General features: G+C 39.8%; 2 protein-coding genes, 1 long non-coding RNA gene and 1 other non-coding gene across 9 annotated transcripts in view; 3 read left to right on the forward strand and 1 right to left on the reverse strand.

Moving 5' to 3' along the window:
* The first annotated feature begins 1,228 nt into the window (after window positions 1-1,228).
* On the forward strand, window positions 1,229-24,227 carry Cwf19l1 (CWF19 like cell cycle control factor 1). 2 transcript variants are annotated; one of them, XM_069995461.1, is made up of 14 exons: window positions 1,229-1,318; window positions 1,817-1,901; window positions 2,923-3,001; window positions 4,534-4,635; window positions 7,041-7,255; window positions 8,821-8,939; window positions 13,038-13,122; window positions 15,242-15,382; window positions 16,924-17,038; window positions 18,728-18,807; window positions 19,952-20,161; window positions 20,898-21,017; window positions 21,188-21,285; window positions 23,787-24,227. In XM_069995461.1, the coding sequence occupies exons 1-14, from the start codon at window positions 1,296-1,298 to the stop codon at window positions 23,929-23,931; spliced, it is 1,617 nt and encodes a 538-aa protein (XP_069851562.1). In that variant the 5' UTR covers window positions 1,229-1,295; the 3' UTR covers window positions 23,932-24,227. The 2 variants fall into 2 exon arrangements, with proteins under 2 accessions (XP_069851562.1, XP_069851563.1); XM_069995462.1 differs by lacking the exon at window positions 1,229-1,318 and having other exon boundaries at window positions 2,939-3,001.
* Window positions 17,027-26,047, reverse strand: LOC138809068 (uncharacterized). The gene is made up of 3 exons (XR_011366695.1): window positions 25,418-26,047; window positions 22,082-23,280; window positions 17,027-17,105 (listed from the first exon to the last, which is right to left on the reverse strand). It is a non-coding gene; the product is annotated as an uncharacterized lncRNA (long non-coding RNA).
* On the forward strand, window positions 20,555-20,701 carry LOC138809186 (small nucleolar RNA SNORA12). The gene has a single exon (XR_011366744.1). It is a non-coding gene; the product is annotated as a small nucleolar RNA SNORA12 (small nucleolar RNA).
* A 17-nt stretch (window positions 26,048-26,064) lies between the features above and the next one.
* The window catches only part of Chuk (component of inhibitor of nuclear factor kappa B kinase complex), a 33,711-nt gene continuing 32,402 nt past the window's right edge, over window positions 26,065-27,373 (forward strand). For 3 of the 5 annotated variants that reach the window (XR_011366659.1, XM_069995444.1, XM_069995434.1), the window contains exon 1: window positions 26,065-26,243. Coding sequence is in view for 3 of the 5 variants with exons in the window: in XM_069995444.1 (XP_069851545.1) it covers window positions 26,139-26,243 (105 nt within the window). In the remaining 2 variants the exon portion in view is untranslated. Of the gene's footprint in view, window positions 26,244-26,297; window positions 26,477-26,547; window positions 26,584-27,373 lie in introns of those variants that run through there. The other 2 variants (XM_069995453.1, XM_069995448.1) reach the window with 2 other exon arrangements.

Genomic DNA, 27,373 nt, shown 5'->3' on the forward strand with positions numbered 1-27,373 from the left:
CGTTCCTCAGGCCTTGAGGTCAAGCCCCAGGGCTGGCAAAAAAAAAAAAAAAAAAAAAGGCTGGGCACCAGTGGCTCATGCCTGTAATCCTAGCTACTCAGAAGGCTGAGATCTGAGAGTTGTGGTTTGAAGCTAGCCCAGGCAAGAAACCCGCTGAAACTCATATCTCTAATTAACCACCAGAAAACTGGAAGTGACACTGTGGCTCAAAGTGGTGGCGTGCTAGCATTGAGCAAAAGAGGTCAGGAATAATAGCCAGGCCCTGAGTGCAAGCCCCATGACAGACCCAGACTCAGAAGAGAGAGAACCAAGTGGAAATATGACACTTAGTTCCTGAATGAAAACAGATATAAAATCAGTCTAGGAGGATAATTGCAGACCTTTAAATATGGATGCATATTAGGTGATATTATTGAATTAATATTTTTTTACAGCAAACATTATGGTCTTGTAAGATGATGTCTTCTTAGATGTATACTGAGGTATTACTGATGGCAACACTTTACTTTCAAATGATTCAATGAGAAGCAAAGTGATTGGAGATCTTGAGAGAAAGGGAGCAAAAAGAAGCAAAGCTGTTAAGGTGGTGGTGACAAACTGAATCGAGGTGATGTAACTTTTTCGTAGGTTAAAAATATTTTTTTAAGAGGTGGGTACTGGTGGCTCATGGTAGGAATACTAGCTATTCAGGAGGCTATGTTATGTGCATCGCACGTGGCAGCCAGCCCGGGGAGGAAAGTCCTTGAGACTCTATCTCCAATTTACTAGGCCCCTCTCTGCCCATTCCCCCCCCCCCCCACTAAAGTGGAGCTGAGGTTCAAGAGGTAGTGTGCCAGTCTTGAACAAAAAAGCTCAGGGACAACACCTAGGCAGGTCCTGAGTTCAAGTTCCAGTACAGACATACAAACATTTTTAAAAGCGTGACTATAGATACGGCGTTTGCCTTGTTCACCAGACCTATAGAATAATTGTGCCAGGAAATAATTGTGCCAGGAAATGCACTCCGCAGCTCAGCTCCGAAAGAAAGAAAAAACCCAAACCAAGCCAAAAAAAAAAAATATTTTTGAAGAATTAGGGTTCTTTTGGCCAGTTCCTCCCTCCATCCTTTTCCCTTTTCTCTTCCTTGAGGCACAAGCTTGTGCGACTTGTGTCCCTCTGTGCTTGCCGTCCACACCTGAATGCTCATTGGCTGAGATGTGATGACGTCTTATTGTGGTGCCGTGGCCTTTCTCTCCGGGGTGTGCGTAGTGGGTCCCAATTTTAAGTGATTGTCCCAATTTAAGCCATTGGCACCGATGGCTCAAAACCCGCTGCGCCTGTGAGTGACCCCGAATCTGAAGTGTGTGTGTGTGTGTGTGTGTGTGTGTAGGGTTTGTATGTGCGTGTATATGGACGTAGAGACTGGCGGGGTGTTTCTCGGGACAGGGTGTCAGGCGGGGAGAATGAGAAGTGGAGGTCCCAGGGCTGCTGGGGAGCTCTGGTGACGTCTTTGCCTTGGAGAGGGGTTTGGGGAGGGGGGGCGGCGCAAACTCGCTGCGACAGGTGGAAGCTCCCGGAGTCACACCTCCCACATTTTAAGCCAATTTGGCCAGCGACACATCCTTTCCCCTTCACTTTCGGCCACCCTATTTGTTCATTAACCAAATACATCTAGACCTCCGAGGTATTGACGGGCAGAGGCCAATAAGATAATTAGTCTGGTGCACTTCCGTGGGTCACAAGGAGAGGCTGTGGGATCGTGGAGAGGACTTGGTTCATTCAGAAAATTCTCACCGAATCACTGTAATGGGCCATAACGTTTACCTCTTATTTGCAGCTTGGCTTGTGGAGATGTTGAAGGGAAGTTTGATGTTTTATTCAATAGAGTTCGAGCAATTCAGAAGAAAAGTGGAAACTTTGATGTAAGATGTTCCTTTTTACTAAATTTAATTTTAGTATTTTAGTCAGCTATACTAAAATAAAATTCAGTATCCTAATTGAACATTGTTTCTTTGTTTTGAGTTCCTTTCCTGTGAGAATTTAGTATCTATGGAGTCATGGAGGAGGGAGACCTGTTTAATATAGAATGTTTTTTGGACTTGAATCTTGTTACTTTATTACTGTGCAAAAATCTCAAAGGAGCCACTCACCAGTGGTTCAAGACTAATCCTAGCTACTCAGGAGGCTGAGATCTGAGGATCATGATTCAGACCCAGCTAGGGCAGGAAAGTGTTTGAGACTCTTAAGGCTATCCTTGAGTGAAAGAGCTCAGGGACACCACCCAGGCCCTAAAGTCAAGCCCTGTGAATGGAAAAATAACACAAAACCTGAAAACAGGCTAATAAAACCTCCTGGTTCATGTATGTGTGGTATGGAATAAATCAGGTAACATGGGAATGATTCACAAACGAATGAGGTATAAATCAATGTTATGTGTGGTTGCCAGTTATACTGTAAATGCTAACGATTTACAAAACAGAATTCTAAGGTATAGTATTATTTGTTAATTGGGTTAAAGTCATGTAAAGGCAACTTGCAGGAAATGTAAGTTGTGAATTTCACAGAGGGATTTTTAAAGGTGGATTTCTTCATCACTGTATGTTCCTAGGAAGGAGAAGGATGGTGAAGAGAGCCATGGAATGGCAAAGTAAGACTGGGAATATTTGAAGAACACTTGAATTGTGACTTCTTTTGAAAGTCCATTTCCCTCACTCTTCTCCCTGTCCTCAGGAACAGGGAATTGGCTGGTCAAAGAGCTAAAGTTTAGTAATTCATGGAATGAGTAACTGTCACATTGCACCTCAAGAATTGTGCATTGAAATGCTGCAAATTAATGAAGAACAAAAACCTGATTTGAGATGGTCATATAGGGTTATTTGCATGTTATTATCAATAATGTACTATTTTAAAATCTCATATATTTGTTTAAAAAACTCATTTTAGCTGCTGTTGTGTGTAGGAAATTTCTTTGGCTCCACCTCAGATGCTGAATGGGAGGAGTATAAGACTGGCATCAAGAAAGGTATAGACATTTTTATTTAGCATATGATTTCTAACAATTTTAAGTGCTGTAGTTCTTGTTGGACTGTTTTTCACATATTAGTTACTTAAGAATTTCCTAGGGGCTGGGAAGGTGGCTCAGTGGGAGAGTGCTTGCCTTGCATGCATGAGGCCCTGGATTCGATTCCTCAGCACCACGTAAACAGAAAAAGCCAGAAGTGGAGCTGTGGGTCAAGTGGTGAGCGCTAGCCTTGAGCTGAATAGCTGAGGGACAGTGCTCAAGCTCAGAGTTCAGGCCCCACAACTGACAAAAAACAAAAAAACAAAAAAAGAATTTCCTAGTCAGGTGCCAGTGGCTCACACCTGTAATCCTAGCCTCAGTAATGTGAGATCTGAGGATCATGGTTCAAAGGCAGCCTGGACAGGAAATTCCATGAGACTATTATCTCCAATGAACACTCAGAAGCCTGAAGTAGATCTGTGGCCCAAGTTTTAGGGTACCAGCCTTGAGCGAAAAAGCTCAGGACAATGTCCAGGCCTTAAGTTCAGTCCCCAGTACCACACGTGTGTGCGTGCATGTGTGTGCACACACACACACATTTCCTTCTTTACAGGGATGGTAGTACCAACCTATAATCCCAGCACTCAGGATACCAAAGCAAGAGAACTGAGAGTTCCCAAACAGTTCATGCTACATAATAAGATCCTCAAGGGGCTGGGGGTTTAGCCCAGCAGAAGGGTGCCCGCCCGGCGCGCGCAAGGCCCTGGGTTCGGTCCTCAGCCCTGAGGGGTGGGGGGAGGGGGGAAGGGGGAGGGCGGGGAGAAGGGGGGGAAGCTACAAAAGACCAAAAAAAAAAACACAAGGCAAAGATCCTCAAGAACACAAATAAGTTGGAAAAAAAAATATGTGTGTGTGTGTGTGTGTGTGTGTGTGTGTGTGTGTGTGTATAAAATTCCCCTAACTCTGTATTGAGCTAGAAAGTATGTATATGAGTAGTAATCATGTTCACATTTTGAATTTTGTTCCAGGAAAATAATATTTATTTAAACTGACAAGAACTGAATTAAGTGCAACCAAGTGTGCTTTTTCTTTTTTTCTAGTTTTAGTGTTTTATTCATTAAATTCTTTAGGTCATAATATTTTCCTCATTATAAGTTGTGATTTCCCCATTATAAGTTGATTGACCACTCTAAGAGTTCACTTCAGTGGCACTGTGGCCAAAGTGGTAGAGTGTTGCCTTGAGCAAAAGAAATCAGGGATAGTGCCCAGGCCCCAAGTTCAAGTCCCACCATGACTGACACCCTCCCCTGCCCCACAAAAAAAAAAAAAAAAATTTCACTTCATTAGTCTAGTGACATTGTTTAATAGTCTAGTCAAGCCACAAGACTGGCTTGTCTTTAGTGGTGACTACATTCCACTTCCACATTTAGCATTCTTATAGGAGTAGGAGGAGGAATGCCAGACTGCTTACTCTTGCTGAGTATTTTTCCCAAAGCAATTTTTCAAAGGAGGTCTGATAACTTTTTTGGTATCATGTCTGTTTCCTTTACAAGCTCCTATTCAGACCTATGTGCTTGGTGCCAATAATCAGGAAACGATAAGATATTTCCAAGATGCCGATGGATGTGAATTAGCTGAAAACATTACATACTTGGGTAAGTTCATATTTTTTGTTTGTAATGAATATAACAAACTTTTCAAGAATTAATCTCCAAGGAAATTTTTGACTGGATTCCTCTGCCCTTATTGCCTGAGAGAAAAAGGATGATTAGGAGGTGTTCTTCTGCAATGTCTGTTTCTATGCTGTTAGGACCATAGAACTTTTTTGTTGTCTCTTCAACTTCCCCTCAATCTCCTTGTGTTCCCTTAATTCAGTATATAGCCTTTTAGCCAACTAGAGAGGTAAACTCCTTACCCATAGTGTATGGAGCATTTAAGGTATAAATTATGTTCAGTAAAGAAAATTCCATCTATATGCTTTACCACAATCCTCGATGGATATATACAGCTTACTTGTTACGTTAGGCTTCTAAATAGCTTAGCTCTAGGTTTTATTCTAACATTTTGGAAGGTAATTGGAGAAAAGAGTCTCACAGATTTTCCTGCTCAAGCTGGCTTCAAATCACGATCCTCAGATCTTAGCTTCCTGAGTAGCTAGCTTTTTTGATATCCAATTAGAGAAATGAGCAGTGGCTTTTTTTTTCTCTTCTTGGGATGGAACCCAAGACTTGGGCCCATATTCTACTATTGAGTCCCATTCTCAGGCTACAAGCCTGAGATGGTGAGCATGTGATAATGTACTTATAGTACTGCAGAACATCCAACAAATAGTTGTAATGGGTAGATCAGTGTTGAATAGTATAGGCTTTAGGGAGTTAATCCTATCAAGATGAAAAATAAGAATTTGTTAGAGAAGAGATAAAATGAGAGGGGAAGCAAGACGATCATGGGAGAAACTAAGAGTTAAAATATTTAGCATGGGCCTGGCTCTGGTAGATGTAATCCTAGCTACTCAGAAGGCCTGAGATCTGAGGATAAAGGTTTGAAGCTAGCCCAGGCAAGAATCTGTAAGACTTACCTCCAAGTTGCCACCAAAAAGCCAGAAGATGCTATGGCTCAAGTGGTAAAGCACTAGCTTTGAGCAAAGGAAGCTCAATGACAGCACTCAGGCCCTGAGCTTAAGCCCTAGGACTGGCACATACACACATACGAGTATGCAGTACAGAGATGAAAGGGAGGTAAAAATTGATGGAACAAAATCTGGAAATCAGCAGGAAGGAATGGAATCAAGTCCACAAGCTGAGAAGATAATATGAGATAAGAATAGAGTCTCTAGGGCTGGGAAGGGGGCTTAGTGGTGGAATGCTTGCCTTGCATGCCTGAGGCCCTGGGTTCAATTCCTCAGCACCACATAAGCAAAAAGAAAAAAAGCCAGAAGTGGTGCTGTGGGTCAAGTGGTAGAGCGCTAGCCTTAAGCTGAAGAGCTGAGGGACAGTGCCCAGGCCCAGTGTTCAGACCCCACAACTGGACCCCCCCCCCCAAAAAAAAAGAATAGAGGCTCTGATTTTAAAAAACAATTGCTATTTTCAAGTGTTTTCTTTTCTTTTGTTTTTTTGTTGGTTGTGGGGCTTGAACTCTGGACTTGGGCACTGTCCCTGTGCTCTTCAGCTCAAGGCGAGTACTCTACTGCTTGAGCCACAGCACCACTTCCGGTTTTTTAGTGGTTTATTGGAGATAAGAGTCTCACAGACTTTGCTGCCCAGGCTGACTTTGAACTGTGATCCTCATATATCAACCTCCTGAGTAGCTAGGATTACAGGCGTGAGCCACCAGCGCCCGGCTTCAAGTGTTTTCTTTCACTTGCAGCCTTCCTGAAGAGAATTTGTTTTTTTTTAAGTTTTTGGTTGGCTTTGGGGCTTGAACTCAGGGCCTGGGTACTACCCTAGGCTCTTTTGCTCAAGGCTAGCACTCTGCCACTTTGGGCCACAGCTCTACTTCTGATTTTATGATGGTTAATTAGAGATAAGAGCCTCACAGACTTTCCTGCCCAGGCTGGCTTTGAACCATGATCCTCAGATCTCACCCTCCTGAGTAGCTAGGATTACAGGCATGAGCCACTAGCTCCTGGCTTGAGAATTTCTTTTGTAGACTAAACATTCTTCAGAACTACAAGTCTTTTTTCTTTCCCCCGCAGTATTTCTTCCTCTTTCCAGATATCTTGTTTCTTTCAATCTATATAGAATATTCTTTAAACAATAGAAAGCCTCCTACTTGGTCACTGCTTCCCAAAGTGTATCAATAATATTTGGAAGGTACCTGGTATAAACAGAGCAGCCCATGGGTACCAGTAGCCTCCATATAATGACTGTTCAGACTTACTGAACAGGAATACTGTTGAAGCCAGGTTAACTGTAGGGCCACAGAGTTTATACTCTTTCAGGTATATGGAATGGCAGAAATAAAAGAGGGTTGTGACAAGGGCAGAGAGATTTCTGGCCATCTCGATGGCATTTTGTTCTGAAGTTTTGACTAACACATATCCATTTTTCTTTCAACCCAGGTCGTAAAGGCATCTTCACTGGAAGCTCAGGATTGCAGATTGTATACCTCAGTGGGACAGAGTCTTTAAGTGAGCCAGTCCCTGGTTACAGTTTTAGCCCCAAGGATGTGTCTTCTCTGAAAACAATGCTGTGTTCAACATCCCAGTTTAAGGGTGTTGACATCTTGCTTACATCCCCATGGCCCAAGTATGTGGGGAACTTTGGGAATTCTTCTGTGAGTAGTGCTTGTTGTTGGAATTTCTAAAACAAATGACAATGGCTTTAGTTGGGGTTTTAAATATTTATATATATATTTTTTTTCTGTTTATATTGGATATTTTAGTTCTTAGTACTTAGTAGTTCTTTTGTATTTAATGCTCAGAAAAAGCCAGAAGTAGTGCTGTGGCTGAAGTGGTAGAATGTGAGCCCTGAGCACAGAGAGGCTCAGGGACAGTGCCCATACCCTGAGTTCAAACCCCAGGACTGGCAAAAAAAATAAAATAAATAAAAAGGTTGAATATAAAGGCAGAAAGCATCAGCTGAGCTTCAGTGGAGGGACATTTAAGAGTGTATTTGAGGACAAAACTCCATGAAGGATTCAGAATTAACAGTAATGATCTAGAAGTCAGCCCTTTACACTACTTCCTGCCAACTCCAACACCAAGTATATGAGACCAAAGAAGCAACAACATACCAACCTTTGTCAGGCAGGATGTTGAAAGGAGAAGGGATGGAGCTTTCATGATTCTCTGCAAGAAATAAAGCCCTTTCATTTTGAAGGGAAGAGAAAAGTCTAGTTTGGGAAGCTTTGGTCTGAGTTTATAACAATACAAAGTATTTATGGAAGAAAAAATAATGTAGTTCACCAATTCCTAAGATACTACAACTTACTTCAAGGCCAGTTCTCTGCCCCTAATCAGAAATATGCAGGAGGAAAACACGTTTCCACTAAGTACAGAAGTCCCTGCTAATTTAGTGGGGAAAAATATTGGGTAATTTATTTCCGGCTCATCCCTTCTTTTAAAGTAAATAATGTCAAGGGTGACATCACATAATTTGCTGTTAACAAGCTAGGGGTATTCTGGAAACAAGTCTAACCTGACAAACTTCATGTGACCTGCAAGCCTTCTAGTAAGCTGCTGTAATGCCCTTCCACATACCACTAGTTCCTTGAATAAAACAGAATATTATATTGTTGTGTGTTGAGATCCCTAGTTTATGGATCCTAGAAGATCTGAAGGATAGCTTTTAATTTTTATTTTTTGTATAATATATTTGCACTGTCAAAGCACATAATAGATGTATGGTTTTGGGTTCCAGAAAGAGACCTAACTTTCCAAAGTATTTTTTTTTAGCGAAAAGGGGACTTGAACTCAAGGCCTGGGTGCTGTCCCTGAGTTTTTTCACTCAAGACAAGTACTCTACCACTTGAGCCACTGCTCTACTTCTGATATTTTTGGTAGTTAATGAGATATGAGTCTTACAGACTTTCCTGCCTAAACTGGCTTCAAACAACGATCCTCAGTAGCTAGAATTACAGGCGTAAGCCACTGACACCCAGCCCAAAGTATGTTTTAATTATCTGTATTTTTACCATATATTATAACCTCTGGCTTCCGATAATTGTTGCTGTTTCTATTATCTTAATAGTCTAATGAGATTGATTTTTCTGATTGCTATAATTTATTGTACAAATCTTACTGCCCACATTCGTAGCTATGTACAAATATGTCTTCTAATTTCTTTGCTTTTCTTGCTAATTCCTAGGTCTGTGTGTATAACTTAATTTCTGTTTACTAGGGAGAAGTGGATACCAAAAAATGTGGCTCTGCTTTGGTCTCCAGTCTCGCCACAGTCTTGAAACCAAGATATCATTTTGCTGCTTTGGAAAAGTTGTATTATGAGAGGCTTCCATATCGGTGAGTAGCATATTATGCTTTTTGGCTTCTTAGAGAATTTACCCTGGATCTCTATAAACTTACCTTTCTCATTTTTAGTAGATAATATCTTAGTTTCTTCTTATTCCATAGAATAAGGGTCTCATCAGTCATGTTTGAATTTGCTCAAATTTCAATCCTTTTAAGTAAAAAGGATTGGATTTTTAAGTTTGAGTGTCTAAGGTAGCAATACTACATAACCATTATTGTCATATTTCCGTTATTACATTATTTTTGCAGTGTGTTTGCTAGGCAAGGGTTCTACCAGTGAGCTATACTCCCAGACCATCATTGTGTTTTTGTGTAGCAGAACTTGATATGTTACAAAACTCAGCTCTTAATCACTTTGGAAATATTTCAGGTTGAGAAGAACTTATATCAATTGTTTTCTTTTTTCTTTTAATTATAAATAATTGTTGATTAGTGTAAAATACTTTTAGAACATAGAAGAGTTCAAAATACCTTGTTATATAGTTTCTATTATTTTTCTATAATATATAGATATCAGGTATTTCTGTATTTTTTCTAGAAAAATGAAATTGTACTATATTACTACTTTTTAACAATGCATAAATACCATTTGTTTTTTTTTGAAAAATCATACATTGGTTTTCAAGGTGGATTTTCACTCCTTCTTAAGACAATTTCAACAGGTTCTTTTTTTGTTGTTCTATTTTCCTGCATACAAACAACTTCAACCGTTTGTTTGTTTGTTTGTTTTTCCTGTTGGTCATGGGGCTTGAACTCTGGCCTTGGGTGCTATCCTTCATCTCTTCAGCTCAAGGCAAGCACTCTACCGCTTAAGCCACAGGGCCACTTCGATTTTCTAGTGGTTTATTAGAGATAAGAGTCTCAGAGCCAATTTCCTTGATGAACACAGATGCAAAGATCCTTAACAAGATTCTAGCTAACAGAATCCAGAAACACATAAAAAAAATCATACACTATGACCAGGTAGGCTTCATCCCAGAGATGCAGGGATGGTTTAACATACATAAGTCAATAAATGTAATCCAACACATCAACAGAGCCAAGGTCAAGAATCACATGATTATCTCCACAGATGCAGAAAAGGCCTTTGATAAAATTCAACATTCATTCATGCTATAAGCTCAGGAGAAAATAGGAATAGAAGGAACATTTCTTAAAACAATAAAAGCCATTTATGACAGACCAATAGCCAATATTATACTTAATGGGGAAAAGCTACAACCAATTCTCTTAAAATCAGGAACAAGGCAAGGATGCCCACTGTCTCCACTCCTCTTCAATATAGTCCTGGAACCCTTAGCCAAGGCAATCAAGCAAGAAAAAGACATTAAAGGGATCTGCATAGGAAAAGAAGTTAAACTATCCCTTTTTGCAGATGACATGATACTATACCTTCACGATCCCAAAAACTCCATCCCCAAACTCTTAGAAATCATGAATCACTTTGGCAAAGTAGCAGGATACAAAATCAACCCACAAAAATCAGTTGCCTTCCTGTACACTGACAATGTACAAGCAGAAAGGGAAATAAAAGAAGCAACCCCATTCACAATAACCTCCCAAAAAATAAAATATTTAGGAATTAACCTAACCAAAGATGTAAAAGAACTATTTAATGAAAACTATAGAAACTTAAAGAAAGAAATTACAGAAGATACCAGGAAATGGAAAGACCTTCCATGCTCTTGGATAGGTAGACTTAATATAGTGAACGTGGCAATACTGCCAAAATTAATATACAAATTCAATGCAATTCCTATTAAAATCCCAATGACATATATCTCTGAAATACAGAAAACAGTCCAAAAATTCATATGGAACAACAAAAGACCTAGAATAGGGAAAACAATTCTAGGGAATAAAGACAACATGGGAAGGATATCTATGCGGAACTTCAAACTCTACTATAGAGCTATAATAACAAAGACAGCATGGTACTGGCACAAAAACAGACCCGAAGACCAATGGAATAGAATAGAAGATCCAGAAATAAATCCACAGGCCTACGGTCAGCTGATATTTGGCAAAGGAGCCAAAGACATACAATGGAAGAAACACAGCCTCTTCAACTATTGGTGCTGGAAAAACTGGGCGGCCACATGCATAAAACTGAAAGAGGACCCCAGCCTATCATCAACATGCACCAACATCAACTCAAAATGGATTAAAGACCTTAACATTAAACCTAAATCTCTGAAACTACTGCAGGACAGAGTAGGAGAGACACTTGAACTTATAGGCACAGGAAGGAACTTCCTGAACAGAGTCCCAGGGTCACAACAAATTGGAGAGAGACTCGACAAATGGGACTACCTTAAAATAAAAAGCTTCTGCACAGCTAAAGCTATTGCAACCAAGCTAGAAAAATAACCAAGTAATTGGGGGAAAATATTTACCAGCAATATATCAGACAAGGGGTTATTGTCTAGTATATACAGGGAACTCAAGAAGCTAATCCCTCCCAAACCTAACAAACCAATTACTAAATGGGCAAGGGAACTAAAGAGAGACTTCTCAGATGAAGAGAGAAAAATGGCAAAGAAACACATGAGGAAATGTTCATCATCCCTGGTTGTGAAGGAAATGCAAATAAAGATAATCCTGAGATACCACCTTACCCCAGTCAGAATGTCCCACAGCCACAAGTCAGTCAACGACAAATGCTGGAGGGGATGCGGAGAAAGTGGAACCCTATTATACTGCTGGTGGGAACGTACACTTATACAACCACTTTGGAAAGCAATCTGAAGGGTCCTCAGAAAGCTAAATATTGACCTCCCTTATGACCGAGTCATACCACTTCTAGGCATCTATCCTGAACAACAGGAACCAGTATACAAGGACACATGCACCTCCATGTTTATTGCAGCACTGTTCACAATAACCAGGATATGGAAACAACCCAGATGTCCCACCACAGATGAATGGATCCAAAAATTGTGGTATCTATACACAATAGAATATTATGCAGCCATTAGAAATGACAAAATAATGACATTTTCAGGGAAATGGATGGAGCTAGAAGAAATCATGTTGAGCAAGGTAAACCAAGAGCAAAGAGACAAACGGCACATGGTCTTCCTGATAAGTGGACGTTAAATCCAAAATGTTATGTGATACGACAAAATTAACAGGACTTCAGAAACAAAGAACTTCCACTCATAACCCCATGCTGCTGATCACATGTATGGTATATATGTGTACACCGGAGGGGAACCAGGAAGAGGACAGAACTAGAGGGAATCATACAACAGCAGGACCTATCAGCTGCACTGGACATTGACCAAAATGAACTAAGCAACTTAATGGCAGCGATGGGAGAGAGGGAACAAATAGGAAAGAGGGAACAGCTGATGCTATGCAAAACAAAAGAAATGTACATACCACCCAATGTGGAAGAAATAACTGTATCACAAAGCTCATAGAACTCATAAATGGTATAGACTGTGATAGACAATTTGCTCCAGGAAAGTTAGAATGTGTTTATGACTTTAAGTTAGCATCACTATCCCACAATACTGTGAAATTTGGGAAATTATGTAATCACTTAATCACAATAAAATAAAAAAGAGTCCCACAAACTTTCCTGCCTAGGCTGGCTTTGAACCCTGATCCTAAGATCTCAGCCTGAGTAGCTAACCTTCAACCGTTTTTATCCTCATTCACAGTATTACTATTGAAGGCATTTTCCCCTACTTAGAATACTTTTTTTTTGTTTTCACTATTTTAACTTTTTATTACGCAAATGAAAAGCAAAATAAAATGACCTTTATGTCCCCATCACTTAGCTTCAGCAATTGTCAACATTTTGCTAGTTTTACAATTAGAAAACTAAGCTAAAGTTTAGAGTTTGGTGCTTTTCAGAGATATGATCTCATTTCTATGTAACGCCAGCCTTGTAAGGTAAGGATTATTATCCTACTAGATGGTAATGTAAGTCCTACTAGATGCATAAGTAACTTCTCTGAGATCAACATAACTTGTAGTGGTTGACTCAGAACTTCTGCTCTTGTCTTCATATAGTCTACATATGTCAAACTGCAAATCAAAGCTAAGTGGTGGTAACCTGTTATCTCTCAACTGTTCTAGGAATCATGTTGTTTTGCAAGAAAATGCACAGCATGCCACCCGATTCATAGCTCTGGCAAATGTTGGAAATCCAGAAAAGAAAAAGGTAAAAGATTAGCGTATTTGGTGGTAGGCTAATATCTCCTTGATAAAAGTTTATTTTGCCCAGACATCCCTTCTTCTGAACTGTATAGTCCCAGCAGCTTCATGAGTCAGTGATTCCTTTGTAAAGTTACAGTAAAGAAAGATCAGGTTTCCTTAGATACTTTATAAGAGATTTTAGGTCCAGATTTAGGAAAGTAGCAGCAGTGACAAATGAAAGGTGTTCCTTCCATATATACGTGGTTGTGTGTAGGTATTTGTGAATTTTTCCCTTACATGAAATTCTTGCTTGGTTCCTTTAGAAACTCCACTTAGTAGAAATAATAAAATTCTCCCAAGAATTCACCTAATCCTTTCTTTTCTTTCCTTTTCTTTTCTTTCTCTTGCTGTCTCTCTGTCTCTGTCTCTGTTTCGTGTGTGTGTGTGTGTGTGTGTTTCTCTTGCTGTCTCTCTTGTCTCTGTTTCGTGTGTGTGTGTGTGTGTGTGTGTGTGTGTGTGTTTCTCTTGCTGTCTCTCTGTCTGTTTCGTGTGTGTGTGTGTGTGTGTGTGTGTGTGTGTGTGTGTGTTGATCTTGGGGCTGATACTCAGGGTCTGGATGCTATCCTCATCTTTTTTGCTCAAGATTGATACTCTACCACTTGAGCCATAGCTCCACTTCTGGCTTTTGGGTGGTTAATTGGAGATAAGAGTCTCCAATTAACTTTTCTGCCTGGACTGGCTTTGAATAATGATCCTCATATCCCAGCTCCCTGAGTACCTAGGATTACAGATGTGAGCCACCAGCAGCTGGCCTTAACCCTTTCTTGGCTTTGAGAATCATTAGCTATGCCTGGACTTTGTTCTTATATTGAAAAATAGCATAGATGATAAAATAAAATATAGTAGGTTGTTTCTTTAACTTCCCTGAGAGCATTTATTTTTTCAAGACAAACACTGACTGTTGTCATAGATTGAGACAGCTAAAATCACAATAATCAATGATAGAAAAATAAACAGAAAAATCTGCCTGAATAATTTGAAGACTATTCCTTTATAACATGCCATAGTCAATGTGCATACAGAAGATAAATGAATATGTCTATTTTGTTTTTTCCGTACTTGTAAGATTTTCTTTTTTTAAATCTGTATGTGTGCATGTGCTGGTACTGAGGCCTGAATTCAAGGCCTCTCGTGTTTTCACTCATACCTGGCTCTCTAGCACTTTAGTCTTGAGTTTGTCTGTCCAGGCTTTCTTTGAACCTCAGTCATCCAGAGTTTTAAAATTATAGTATGAGTTACTGGCACCCAGCTCCATACTTTTAAGGTTTTAAGCTCAATTCTTTCTTAGGAAGTTTAGACTTACAATTTTAAAAGTTGTCTCTTCAAACTGAATAGCATTTGTCATATTTTTATCTGTAGCTTATTGTCAGAGACATGTGAAGCCACTCATACTTCATTCAAACAGTGTGCACATTTTAAAATTTTGTCAAACATTTTGTCTCAACCTATACCTATCAATTACTATATATGTGTTTTTTTCGCACTCTCACTGATATTGTTGTTGGAAGTTTTTGCCAGTCTTAATAGGTGGAAGATAATCTTTTGTTGCATTTTCCTGAGGTTGAACATTATGTATATCTAAGCTTTTCAATCATTATGCCTTTAGTTCAAGATTCTAGGTATTTATCGGAATTTTTACTTGTTTGCTACTAGTCCCTAAGAAAATTTTACCAGCATTTAGCAGAATTGTATAATATCAGAGAAGAAAACACATAGTTCTCCAATAATGGCAGTGTCTGTTGGCAAAGTTCAAAAAGACAAAAAGTTCAGAGATAGAAACAGTTCATCTTCAAGTTTTATGGAGCAAACCTCTCTGGGCTTTGTACTCACAGTGGTCATTGTTCTTTTATACAAGTGAGGAGCCTTGATTTGTGTAAGGACTGTGGCCACGAATTGTTGCTCATTACTTTGTAAGCTCATTTTAGCCCCTGCAGAAGCCATTAAATTGGCATTTGATTTACTGCTTTATGCACAGATTTTAATTTTATTTCAGATGCTTTCTGTGAAATGTTCATAGTAAAATAGATTGACTACATTGGGATAAACAGTATTTCCTCTAATGTCAAAAATCTTTTTCTTTAAAGTATCTTTATGCATTTAGTATTCTTCCCATGAAACTAATGGATGCAGCAGAACTAGTAAAACAGCCTCCGGATGTCACTGAAAACCCTTACAGAAAATCTGGGAAAGAAGCATCCATAGGAAAGCAAATTCCTGCCCCTGAGGTGTGTTCTGATGTACAGATGGTATTTTGGGGGCTGGGTGTATAATTTCATTCACAAAAACACTAATTCTTAGTCAAAATCTATTTTTGCCCTTGGCAACTCATGGTAATATTTTAACTAAATTCAATGTTTTTTATTCATTTAGGGTTACTAGTTTCATGTTGTCTTTCTTTGCCTAAACTTGATTCATACATTGAGATTAGTTTCATATTCTTTTCCTTGTCAAAAATTGTCTATTCTTAGGTTTTCAGGGAAGGATCCAGCTTAGTAGAGTGTAATTGATTTTATAATGACTACTACAAATGAAATTCACTGAAGAAATTTTCTTCTTGGGACTTCTAGTTCTGGGGTCCCTCCCTCTGTTTTACTCTTTTCCTTTTAAAACCAAAACAAGGAAGGAAGGAAGGAAAGCAATATTAGAGTTTGAATTTGGGTTCTTAAGGCTTGCCAGGCAAGCATTCTACTAGTTTATCAATGCTCCCAATCCCTATCTTTTGGATAGGATCTTTTATTTATCTCTAAGTTCTCCTATTTATACTTTTTGCATAGCTGGGATGATAGTCACATGGCTGGCATGCCCAGTTTTTATTGGTTGAGGTGGGATCTTGTGAATTTTTTGTCTGGGCTGGCCAGGCAAAAACTTTTAATCTCCCCAATCTCTGTCTCCTGAGTACCTATGATTACAAGCATTAGCAAATGCTCCCAGCCTACTCAAGAAATTTTCTTTTTTTTTTTCTTTCTTTTTTTTTTTTTTTTGGTCAGTCGTGTGGCTTGAACTCCAGACCTGGGCACTGTCCCTCAGCTCTTCAGTTCAAGGCTAGTGCTCTACCACTTGAGCCCACAGTACCGCTTCCCGTTTTCTGCTGGTTTATTGGAGATAAGAGTCTCATGGACTTTAGTGCCTGGGTGGCTTTGAAATGCCATCCTCAGTTCTCAGCCCCTGAGTAGCTAGAATTACAGGTGTGAGCCACCAGTGCCTGGCTTCAAGAAATTTTCTTAATAGCAGACTTCTGAAATTAATATTTTCCTCATAAAAGCAAAGAATGTCAAGTTCCCTTTCTAGGATTCATGGTTTGGTTTCCCAGACTTGTCTGTGTTCTCAAAACCACTTCTCTATCTTCTCTTTTTACACTTGTTCCTAATGATTCTTTAATACTCTTTAATTAAATTTTAATTACACTTGCTTAATCTGTGAAATTATAGGATTATCCCATGTCTATGTTCGTGTTCAGAAAGAGGGAAAATAATTTTGGTGGGTTCATTTTGTTCTGTTTTAGACAAGAATTGTACTACTTAAAGATAATTTTTAAAAGAAAAAAAAAAAGAATTGTGCTATAACTGCATGTTAACTTGTCTTTTCAAAATGATGAATTTGTTGGTACCTTAGATAAACTGTTGAGACATGTGACTTAAGAGTCCAGACATCTGGGTTAGGAAGGTTATTTATTCCCTAGAATTGTCAGAAATGTTCCTTTGCATTTGAATAGTTGGCTACTTGTCTAAAGATTAAATAATATACTCCTCTTCCTTGGCCATTCTAGGAAGAATCAGCCTGTCAGTTCTTCTTTGACTTGAATGTAAAGCAAGGAAGGAAGCGTTCATCCACAGGCAGAGATAATAAACTTTCTTCTCACTCAAAGCAGCCTCGCAAGCCTCGTAAGTTTCTCCGTTCCTGTGTCTCTTAAGAGCAGTAACTGTTACTTCTGGTTTATTAGGTGGATTGCTAAAAGAGCAGAAGAAACTGCAGTCATTACATTAGAAGCAAATGTAAAAGTAAAATAATACAAAGGTAGCTGGATGCCAGTGACACACACCTGTAATCTGAGCTACTGAAGAGGCTGAGCTCTGAGAATTGTGGGTCAAAGCCAGTCTGGAAATGTTGTGAGACTTTTATTTCTAATTAACTACAAAAATAAATAAATAAGCTGAGCGCCAGTGGCTCATGCCTGTAATCCTAGCTACTCAGGAGGCTGAGATATGAGGATCGAGGTTCAAAGCCAGCCCGGGCAGGAAAGTTCATGAAACTCTTATCTCCAATAAACCACCAGAAAACCGGAAGTGGCACTGTAGCTCAAGTAGTAGAGTGCTAGCCTTGAGCTAAAGAGCTGAGGGACAGAGCTCAAGCCCAGAGTTCAAGCCCCACGATGGACAAAAATAAATAAATAAGTGAATGAGTGAATGAATAAATGCTGGAAGTACAGCTGTAGCTCAAGTGGTAGAATATTAGCCTTGAGCAAAAAAGCTCAGGGACAACCCCTAGATCCTTTGTTCAAGTTACAGAACTGACACAAAAATAAAGCTAACTAAATAAATAAAAGTGTTTCAAATAGCCTTGCTTTGAGACCATCTCAGGCTCTTCCTTAAATAACTATAGAGGAAACTCTTTTCCTTTGTGTAAAACAGGATGAAGTAAAGAAATATACCGTTTATGTAGATTCATAAAATAACAAAAATAAACCCAGACTTTCAAGCTATCTCTACTTTCTTTATTTCAAAGATAAAGAATTTGACCTTAAGGTAGTAAACTATTACTCCTGGTCATATGGCATATCTGGGACTGAAATTGGTAAATAGAATATCCCAATTCATTATGCTTTCATTGTAGCCTATTGCTAGTTACATGCTACTCTAATATGTAATATGATTAGCATCCAGTATCCTTCTGGCCTTAAGATGCTTAATAAACTATTCATAGTGAAAGGGAACATAAAACTCAATAGGTAGAGGAAGGAACCTCAAACACAGATATATCCAAAGAGGTAGAGAACTGTGTTCTCTATAAACTTCCTAGAAAGGTTTTCAATTAAAAATATTTCCATCAGGGGCTGGGAAGGTGGCTCAGTGGTAGAGCGCTTGCCTTGCATGCATGAGGCCCTGGGTTCGATTCCTCAGCACCACATAAGCAAACAGAAAAAAGCCGGAAGTGGCGCTGTGGCTCAAGTGGTAGAGCGCTAGTCTTGAGCTGAAGAGCTCAGGGACAGCGCCCAGGCCCAGAGTTCAGGCCCCATGACCGGACCCAAAAAAAAAAAAATTTCTATCAAAGTAAAATACACAGAATATATACTCTAATCAATGTGTGATAACCTATTTGTGGATCACCTACTGGTGAATTGCTTACAAATTTAGAACTATTTTAATAGAGGTTACTTTAATTGAAAATGGTGCTAAGTTTGGGGCAAGAGGGAGATCATAGTGAAGAATTAGCCTGTCATGTCAATGTTGTATACAGTTTTTGTAGAATATAAAGATCTGATGAGGCTGAATTCTATAAGGTGCTTTAGATGCTGTCATACTTGGACCATCATACTTGGACCATAGTAACACTTGTCTTTCTTCCACATGAAGTACAGCCTCCAGGCCACTGCTGGTTTTGCCTTGCCAGCCCTGAAGTGGAAAAGCATTTGGTGGTCAATGTTGGCACACATGTGAGTTACTTCCATGAGTACTGAAAAGGAAATACTTGTTTATGTATTTTTATTAACTTTACTGAGGCATGATCTACATATAAAGTTTACCTGTTTAAAGTATACAATTAATTTATTTTTAGTAAGCTTACTGAATAATCCAACCATCACATAATATAGTTCAAGAACATTTCTATCTCTTCAATAAAATTTCTATCTCTTCAATAAAATTTATTGGACACATTTACTCTCACTAGTTTACTTTCTGTCTTTATGAGATTGTGCATTTTGGATGTTTCACAGAACTATAATCATATAATACATGGTCTTCTGTGTCTGGCTCTGTTTTCACTAGCATCATATTCTTGAGGTTCTTAGATGTTATAATATATATCAGTATTTTATTCCCTTTTATTGCCAAATAGTTTCCTTTGAATGGCTTACTACACTTCATTTTCACTTTATGGCTTTTAGAAATAATGTTGCTGTGTTAGATTTGCATGTACATCTTGATATAGACATATTTTTATTTCTTTTGAGTAGACACCAAGGAATAGAATGACTAGATAATATGATAAATTTATGTTTAACTTTTTAAGAAACTATCAATCTATTGGCCAAAATGGCTATTCTGTTTTATAGTCTTACTAATAATGTATAAAGGCTTTTCTATATCTTTACCAACAATTGAGCCTTTTTTTTTCTTTTGTAGTATTAGGAAACAACCTAAGGCTTTGTAAATCTCAAGCAAGAACTCTACCACTGAGTTATATTCTTAGCCTATTGTTTTTGTTTTCTTTTGTGCAGTCATGGGGCATGAACTCTGGGTCTTTGTGCTCTCTCTACTTTTATCATCAAAGTTAGTGCTCTCCTACTTGAGTCTCAGCTCCACTTCCAACTTTTCTGTGATTAATTGGATATGAGTCCCATGAAATTTCCCACCCTGGCTGGCTTAGAACTACAATCCTCAGCTCTCAGCCTCATGAGTAGCTAGGATTACAGATGTGAGCCACTGACACCTGGAGAAAAAAATCATATTTTTTGAAGCAGGAGCATCTTGAGCAATTTTTTTCTATGCCCCTAGGCTTACTCTTAGTGTAGGCTTTTTTCCCTAGAGAATTGTATATGCAAGAATTTCTGTCTCAACTCTGTGCTTCTTCTTCAGTGCTACCTTGCCCTGGCCAAAGGAGGCTTAACTGATGACCATGTCCTCATCCTGCCCATTGGACACTACCAGTCAGTGGTAGAGCTTTCAGCAGAGGTGGTGGAAGAGGTAGAGAAGTATAAAGCTACCCTGAGGCACTTCTTTAGGAGTCGAGGGAAACAGTGTGTTCTATTTGAGAGAAATTATAAGAGCCATCACCTCCAGCTACAGGTAGGTGTTTTCTGTCCAGGAACTTAGAAGGCACTATAGTGATCTTGAGATTGGTAAATAAATAAACAGTAGTTACATTTAAAATTTAATTTCAATTTCATAATGATACTTAAATAATATTTACTTCCAAGGCTAAAATAATCTGGTGATAATGAGAGATTTCATAGGGAGGGAAGTATGTGGTAGTTGTAAGTGAACAGCAGGATGGTAAGTGCCTTGTTTAGAAAAGGAGTGGATAAGTGAAATAGGTACGAAGGAAGATGTGGGCCTCGCTAAGTCTGGAAGGAGTGTTTCATGTGGAAGCCCAGATTAAGTGAAGATTTATAAGCAGGAAATAGTCCCAGAGTTGGCATGAGATTGGCTCAGAAATTTGGTTATTTATAATTTATCTGTAGTCGTGGTGGTTTCTTTCTGGCACATTTGTTAAATTTCAAATGGGCCTGACTCTACCACATATATTATATTGGAGCTAGCAAAAGCTTGAAGACAGAGAATTCTCTCTTGAGCATTTTCCTACATCAAAGATTGGCTCCCACATGTAACTGGATGTCTCATAAGTTTAAGTCCTACAGACAGACTGACAGAAGCTGTCTGGCTTGAGGAGAGTCTTTGCTGAGGGGTGTTTGTTTACCCCTGTGATGGATTTGTTCCTCAGAACTCTGTGGAACTCTGTAGATAGACAACCTTTCTGGAACCTGTGTAGAGAATTTCTCCTATTCTCCTTACCTCTACGCAGGTCATTCCTGTGCCACTTAGCTGCTGTGCTACAGATGACATTAAAGATGCCTTCATTACCCAGGCACAAGAGCAACAGATAGAACTGTTGGAAATCCCAGAACACTCAGACATTAAGCAGGTAAAATAGTGTTGGGAGGTGTGGGGGGGTGGCGGTGGGGATGGGATGGTTATGTTCAGGGTGGTGTCAAAATCTGTTTCTTACATTTAGCTTTGCTAAATGAGAGCTTATTGAAATGGGTTATAAAATTCCAAAGCATTATTATATCATCCTATAACTGTTTACTTTAGATTGCACAGCCAGGAGCAGCATATTTTTATGTTGAACTTGACACAGGAGAGAAGCTTTTCCATAGAATTAAAAAGAATTTTCCTTTGCAATTTGGAAGGTTTGTATGTTTTCTTTCTTTTGAATGTATTTTCACTAGACATACTATCAACAAATGGGCTGCTTAGATAACTGAAAAAAAAACCAAATAGCACACAGTCCTTCCCTATGAAGCTTATAGTCTTAGACAAGTCAGGTATTTATATATATGATGTAATACAAAATGTCAGCAATACCATAGCAGGATTTTAGAGAATAATGTACTTTAGAAATTCAGCGAAGACCTTATTTCTATTTGGTATTAAGCTTTATGGAAAGGTCAAAGTTGAACTTGACAGATTTAGATGGCTATGATTGGGATAAAGAAATTAGTTACCTAAGGGAATGTTACCATTTGAGCATATGCTGTGGGTCTGGCATATGCAGAACTTCACGTGCATTGCTTCATTTAATTTTTACAACTCTAGCAAGGTGCTGGTGACTCACTCCTGTAATCCCTAGCTGCCCAGGAGATTCTCACCTAGAGGATCATGATTTAAACCAGCCTAGGCAGAAAAGTCCAAGAGACTATTTCCAAACTACCTGCAAAAAGCAGAGCCAGAGGCATGTCTCAAGTGGTAGCGTATGGAAGTGGCGCTGTGGCTCAAGTGGTAGAGCTCTAGCCTTGAACTGAAGAGCTGAGGGACAGCATTCACGCCCAGAGTTCAAGCCCCATGACCAACCCAAAAAAATTATAAAATGTGCTCAAGTGGTAGCATAACACACACACATACACACACACGCACACATGCATACATGCATGCACCCCAAAAAAGTCTTCACAACTCTGTAAGGTAAATACTATTGATTTAATTTACCACTGTGGAAAATGACGGTCTAGAGCAGAGCTTCTGCCCAATAGAACTTTCAGTAAGGATGAAATCCTTCTCAGGCTTCACTTCTCATGTCAGGCAGAACAGGATAAGCTAGGCCAATATTGAAGACACAAACTTAAGATGAAAGAAAGAGAAGTAGATAAAGCACAGACCATGTTACCAATGCTACTGTTGTTTGCAGCTGTCTGTTTATACTATTAGAACTGTTTATAGTGTTAGAACTGAATGAGCCTTGATCCCTTCCCTGGACTAATTTTGAAAGTCTCCAAGAAATCGCCCCATTACATAAGTCCAGCAAATGTTTACTTTTTCAGAAAGATTTGTTGATAAGGCGGGTGCCAGTGGGTCACTCCTGTAATCCTAGCTACTCAATAGGCTGAGATCTGAGGCCTGTTTGAAGCCAGCCAAGGCAGGAAAAAGCTTGTGAGACTCATGTCCAATTAATTACCAGAAAAGATGGAAGCAGAACTGTGGTAGAGTGCTAGCCTTGAGGAAAAAAAAAAAACTCAGGGACAGCACCCAGGCCCTGAGTTCAAACCTCAGGACCAGCACCAAAAATAATATATATATATATATATATATATATATATATGTACATATATATAAAAATAATAACCTAGAACAGTGCTTTGGGTATTTCAGTTGATCTTTTCATTGTTGTCTTAGCAAAAGATATGCTTGTGCACAGTGATACATAGGTATGCCAAGCCCACAAAAGTGAGATCCTTTGAATGTTTTTTGTGATCCTATAGTCATTTGATTAAACCATGAATATTTTTTGGAATACCTATAGTCAATAGCATTTCCTACTTATAAAATACTTGAAAGGTCATTTTTTTCCCCCAGCTGTATAGGAAAACTGTTTCTATCATCATTTTACAAATGAAGAACAAGCTCAAAGGTTTGCCCAAAGAGCTAAGACAAATTCAGGTCTTTTGACTTTTAGAAGATTCCTGTGATTTTTTTCTAACTCTTCTGTTTACTGTAGCTTCAATATTGAAGATGAACCAAATAGAATCATAGAATTATTTCTAACATGTCAAAATAAAACAAATTAAAAAAATTGAAATTAGAAGCAGCTGCGTATATATTTGTATTGTAGTTGTTCTCTAGTCCTGATGAGAGCCAAGATAGGTTTTCTTCATATTGAACTTTTGTAGTGTGTCTTGGTCAAGGTAAGCCTGTAGAAGGAAAAGCAGAATTTTAAGTCAGATGGTTATGGCACATGACAATACTGTATCCTCCACACACTTATGGTCTAATTGGATAACAAAATTAAGTTATAACACAGCTAGTACGGTGCTTTGATTGTGTTACCTTTGTACTTCACAAACCCCTATGAGGTAGGTGCTCTTACTTGAGTTCATAAATGCAAGAATGAGGTGAAGAAATTGTTTAAGTCATAGATAGCAAGTAGCAGGGTTCAGAGTGGAATCCATTCTCTGGTATCTAACATTAGAGCTTACCCTCTTTATTTTGTCATGTTTGTTTTTTTTCTTCTTCTAAGTACCACAGAAGATTTTAATAGACTGAGCCATCTTGGGTAGGGGAGCAGTATAAGCAAAATCAGAGAAATCTGTTAGTTTCTGTGGGTGATATTGGAGAGTTCTGGCTGGAGAGAAGTGGAAGGATGATGGAGTTTGGGGCTAGTAAATCCCATTTTAACAACTTTGTGCTTTTTCTGAAGAGAGGTACTGGCCAGTGAGTTCATCCTTAATATTCCTGACAAATCTGACTGGAGGCAGTGTCAGATCAGCAAGGAAGAAGAGGAAACCCTAGCTGGATGCTTCCGGAAAGATTTTGAGCCCTTTGACTTCACTCTGGATGACTAAACAAAAGGAAAGACATTATGAACTTGACAGGAAATTGTTGCTGCCTGCTTTTTAAATGAAATTGCAGTCTCCCATGAAGACTGTTTGCTACTTTTTTTGTGCATTCTCATGGAACTGGCTTGTGCAGTAAGATGTTTAGGATTGATTTTTTTTTCCTTATAAGTCATTCTAAGATGAACATTATATGCTAAAAGAATTTGGATGTCTTATCCAGCTCTAAGAACAGCTTCTGTTTATTTACATTTTTTACACACTTGTAAACTACCAAATAAAAATCCAGATGCTTTTCCATGGTGTGAATTGTCTTATGCTGTATTCCCTAGGTCCTGTGAAATGAGGTCAAGTGTAATCTGAGGGGCCAGTGTTTTAGGTCTAGCTGTTATCCCTGAATTATATAGAGTGGTTTTCCCTGAGCAACCAAGGTAGAGAAAGAACTCATAGCCTATGAATTATAACATTAATCTCACTCATAAATAAGAGCTCATTTAGTCCTCCAGATTTTTAATGCCTGAATAACAGGCATTTTTCTAGGCTCCAAGAGTATAAGCATTACAGTCTAATTGGGAAGAGGTAGAACAGATTAGCAAAAATCTTTTAGATTTCTGAGCTAGCTCACAGATGTATCCAGTGTACTGTTGGGTAGTTCTAAACTCCTGGAGATTTGAGTTGATAGGATTTTAGCAATCATCAGAGGATAGGCCAAAAATGGAATTATGAGAATGGATGAAGTTAAAATAAGGTGAACATAGTCCTAAATTAAGAGTGACCTTTATTTAAGGAGTGGAAATAAAGTAATAAGAGAGTAAGTGGAGAAGGTGCAGCAAGATCACAGGAAAATGCTGGGTCTTAGAAGCTAACAGAAAAAAAAAAAAACAATTTCTTGTATGAGGCACTTAAAGCTCTGACAATTTCTCATAATCCTCACAAAATCTTTGTGAGATATCTCCATTTTACACATGAAAAAAGTGAGGCTTTCAAACCCAAAGATTATGGAGACTGGGGCCAACAATTCCAGGAATTTAAGAAAGAAAAGAAAAAAAAAGAATGGAAGTGTTTAAAAATTAACTATGGGAACAATCTGGTTTCTGCGAAGTTAGCCACTAGGGAATTCAGCCCAATTGTTACTGCTTCTACTCCACATCCTTTCTGAGTGTATTTAACAGCAAAAGAGGGGAATCCATACTGTTACAATGATCAGTGCCACCACGTTCTCAGCTGTGATGTATTTTCAAAAGCTCATTTGCCATTACCACCAAGTCTGATACTCTACTTGCATGGAAACAACACAAATCATGGAAACCAGCATCTTCCATACACTCACAACGTTATTAATGACCCATAATATTGACTGCATTGTGCAGAACTCATATTTTGGTTGCATTGTTATTGTTCCATCTACTTAGTTAATTGAGATTGCTTGGCTCCTGGAGAGCCAGGAGCTGGATTTCTAGGAAATCTGCCACTTCGAAGCATTCCCCAAGCTCACCTGGCAGCCTTGGAGCAGCCTTTGGCAAACCTACATCTGCAGACTGTTTGACAGCAAGTTGCTTGAGGCATTTAGGGAAGTTTCCAAAGTATGAAAGAACATTTTTCCCCCATTCTGGAATAATGTCACATCCTAGAGTTGTTTTGAATTATAAATAGGAAGATGTGTAATGACGTTTCTGAAACAGGTGTGTAAGAAGAAATGGTGGGTTTTGAAGGCGAATGCTTCAAAAACCATATTAGTCCAGGATTCTTAAGTCTTTGGATTCCGCACTACTTAAATCACAGGTGGCTTTGGCCACGGTCGGTTCAGCGGGTCCAGGGCTGGAAAATGGACGGTTGAGACCTGAATGAAAACCGGTGAGAGGATGACTCATTGAGAAGAGACCGACATGGGAGGCTGCTCTGGAATGTGTTTGGAAGAGAGTGTCGGATTTGGAGGGATCTTATTTCTCAAAACTAAGAAAGGCATACGTAGGTCCTCTGCGACGGGAAAGTGCCCAAGGCGCTAAAGAGGATGAACCGAGAACCTCCGGCCGTCCTCCTCTCTTCTTTTCAGCAGCCGAGGCCTCACTTGGGCTTAAACGGGGGCGGACCTCTTCCTGAAGCCGTTACCGGAAGTGACGCAACATCTCGCGAGAAGAAAGAACCGCGAGTCTCGGCGGTCCCGGAACCGGCCTGGGAACAGCGGCGCCGCCTGAGGCCGCTAGCCCTCCCGCCCCATGGAGCGGCCCCCGGGGCTGCGGCCGGGCGCGGGCGGGCCTTGGGAGATGCGCGAGAGGCTTGGCACGGGTGGCTTCGGGAACGTCTGTCTGTACCAGCATAAGGTGAGGCGGGGCGCGAGAGGGCGCGGCGGAGGGCTTGTCCGGGCGGCGGTGGAACCCCGGGCTGTCAGTGGGTAAGACTCTGTGGGCGCGTTCCTGGGCCGTGTTTGTGGGCCAGTGAGCGCGTGTGCGTGTGTGGTGCGTGTGCGCGTGTGGTGCGTGTGCGCGCGCGCGCGCTGCTGTGCCTGGGAGCCTGGGAGGCAGGTCCGTCTGTGCACCCGGCCCGAGCCAGTGTGGTGAGAACTGTGTTATGAGTGTCAGGATGTGAGCAGCGGTTTCGCGAGGGTGGCAGTGCGTGCGTCTCTGTGAGTGTGCTGTCGGGATGCGCGCAGAGTGCGGATGGGTGAGTGTGAATGGGAGAGAAAACAGGGCGGAAGGACCGGCAAGGCACTGTCGGGTGTGTCTGTAGGCAAGGAAGGGGAGCCTTGGTAAACTTGAGGATTAGGGGGTGTATTCCAGGTAGCTATGAGGGTGGACTGCTTGCCGATCGTGGCTTCAAAGGGAAGTCGGTAGATTGGAAGTAGGGGGAAAGGGGTTATTCTGTGGAAGACAGCTAACAGCACACGAAGGAAATCTGCTTTAGTGGAGAACGCTTAACCATTGTAACTGCAGTTAATTATGTGTGAGTCACGTGGCTTTTGATACACCAATTAAAAAGTATGAACCCTTTCCCAGGAGGAAAAATGCTCCAATGAACATCCGCACAACTTGGTGCCTGGCCATTAGAAGGTTTCATGCCTTCCCGGAGGGCATTTTAGGTGAATAGAGCCCAAACTACCACTTCCCAGAGTTCAAGCCCCATGACCCACAAAAACAAACAAACAAACAAACAAACAAACTATATATATATATATATGGGTTTTGCCTGTCCTGGGCCTTGATCTCAGAGCCTGGACACTGTCCCTCAGCTTCTTTTTGCTCAAGGCTAGCACTCTACCACTTGAGCCATAGCACCACTTCTGGCTTTTTCTGTTTATGTGCTACTGAGGAATCAAACCCAGGACTTCATGCATGCAAGGCAAGCACTCCACTAAGCCAATTTCTAGCCCCATTTTAATCATTTTTAATACAGTAACATTAAGCACATCAACACTGGCATGAAACCATCATTGCCATCCATCTCCAAAACTTTT

The sequence above is a fragment of the Dipodomys merriami genome, unplaced genomic scaffold (assembly GCF_024711535.1).
Source record: "Dipodomys merriami isolate MVZ:Mamm:240054 unplaced genomic scaffold, mDipMer1.0.p SCAF_102, whole genome shotgun sequence".
Classification (NCBI taxonomy): Eukaryota; Metazoa; Chordata; class Mammalia; order Rodentia; family Heteromyidae; genus Dipodomys; species Dipodomys merriami.

What these genes read in the sequence shown, in the direction of transcription:
- Cwf19l1 (XM_069995461.1), top strand. Translation starts at nt 1,296, where the DNA reads ATGGCTCAAAACCCGCTGCGCCT. An exon ending in AGAAAAGTGGAAACTTTGAT is followed by an intron (nt 1,902 to 2,922) that starts GTAAGATGTTCC and finishes AACTCATTTTAG; the next exon opens with CTGCTGTTGTGTGTAGGAAA. An exon ending in AGCAAATTCCTGCCCCTGAG is followed by an intron (nt 15,383 to 16,923) that starts GTGTGTTCTGAT and finishes TGGCCATTCTAG; the next exon opens with GAAGAATCAGCCTGTCAGTT.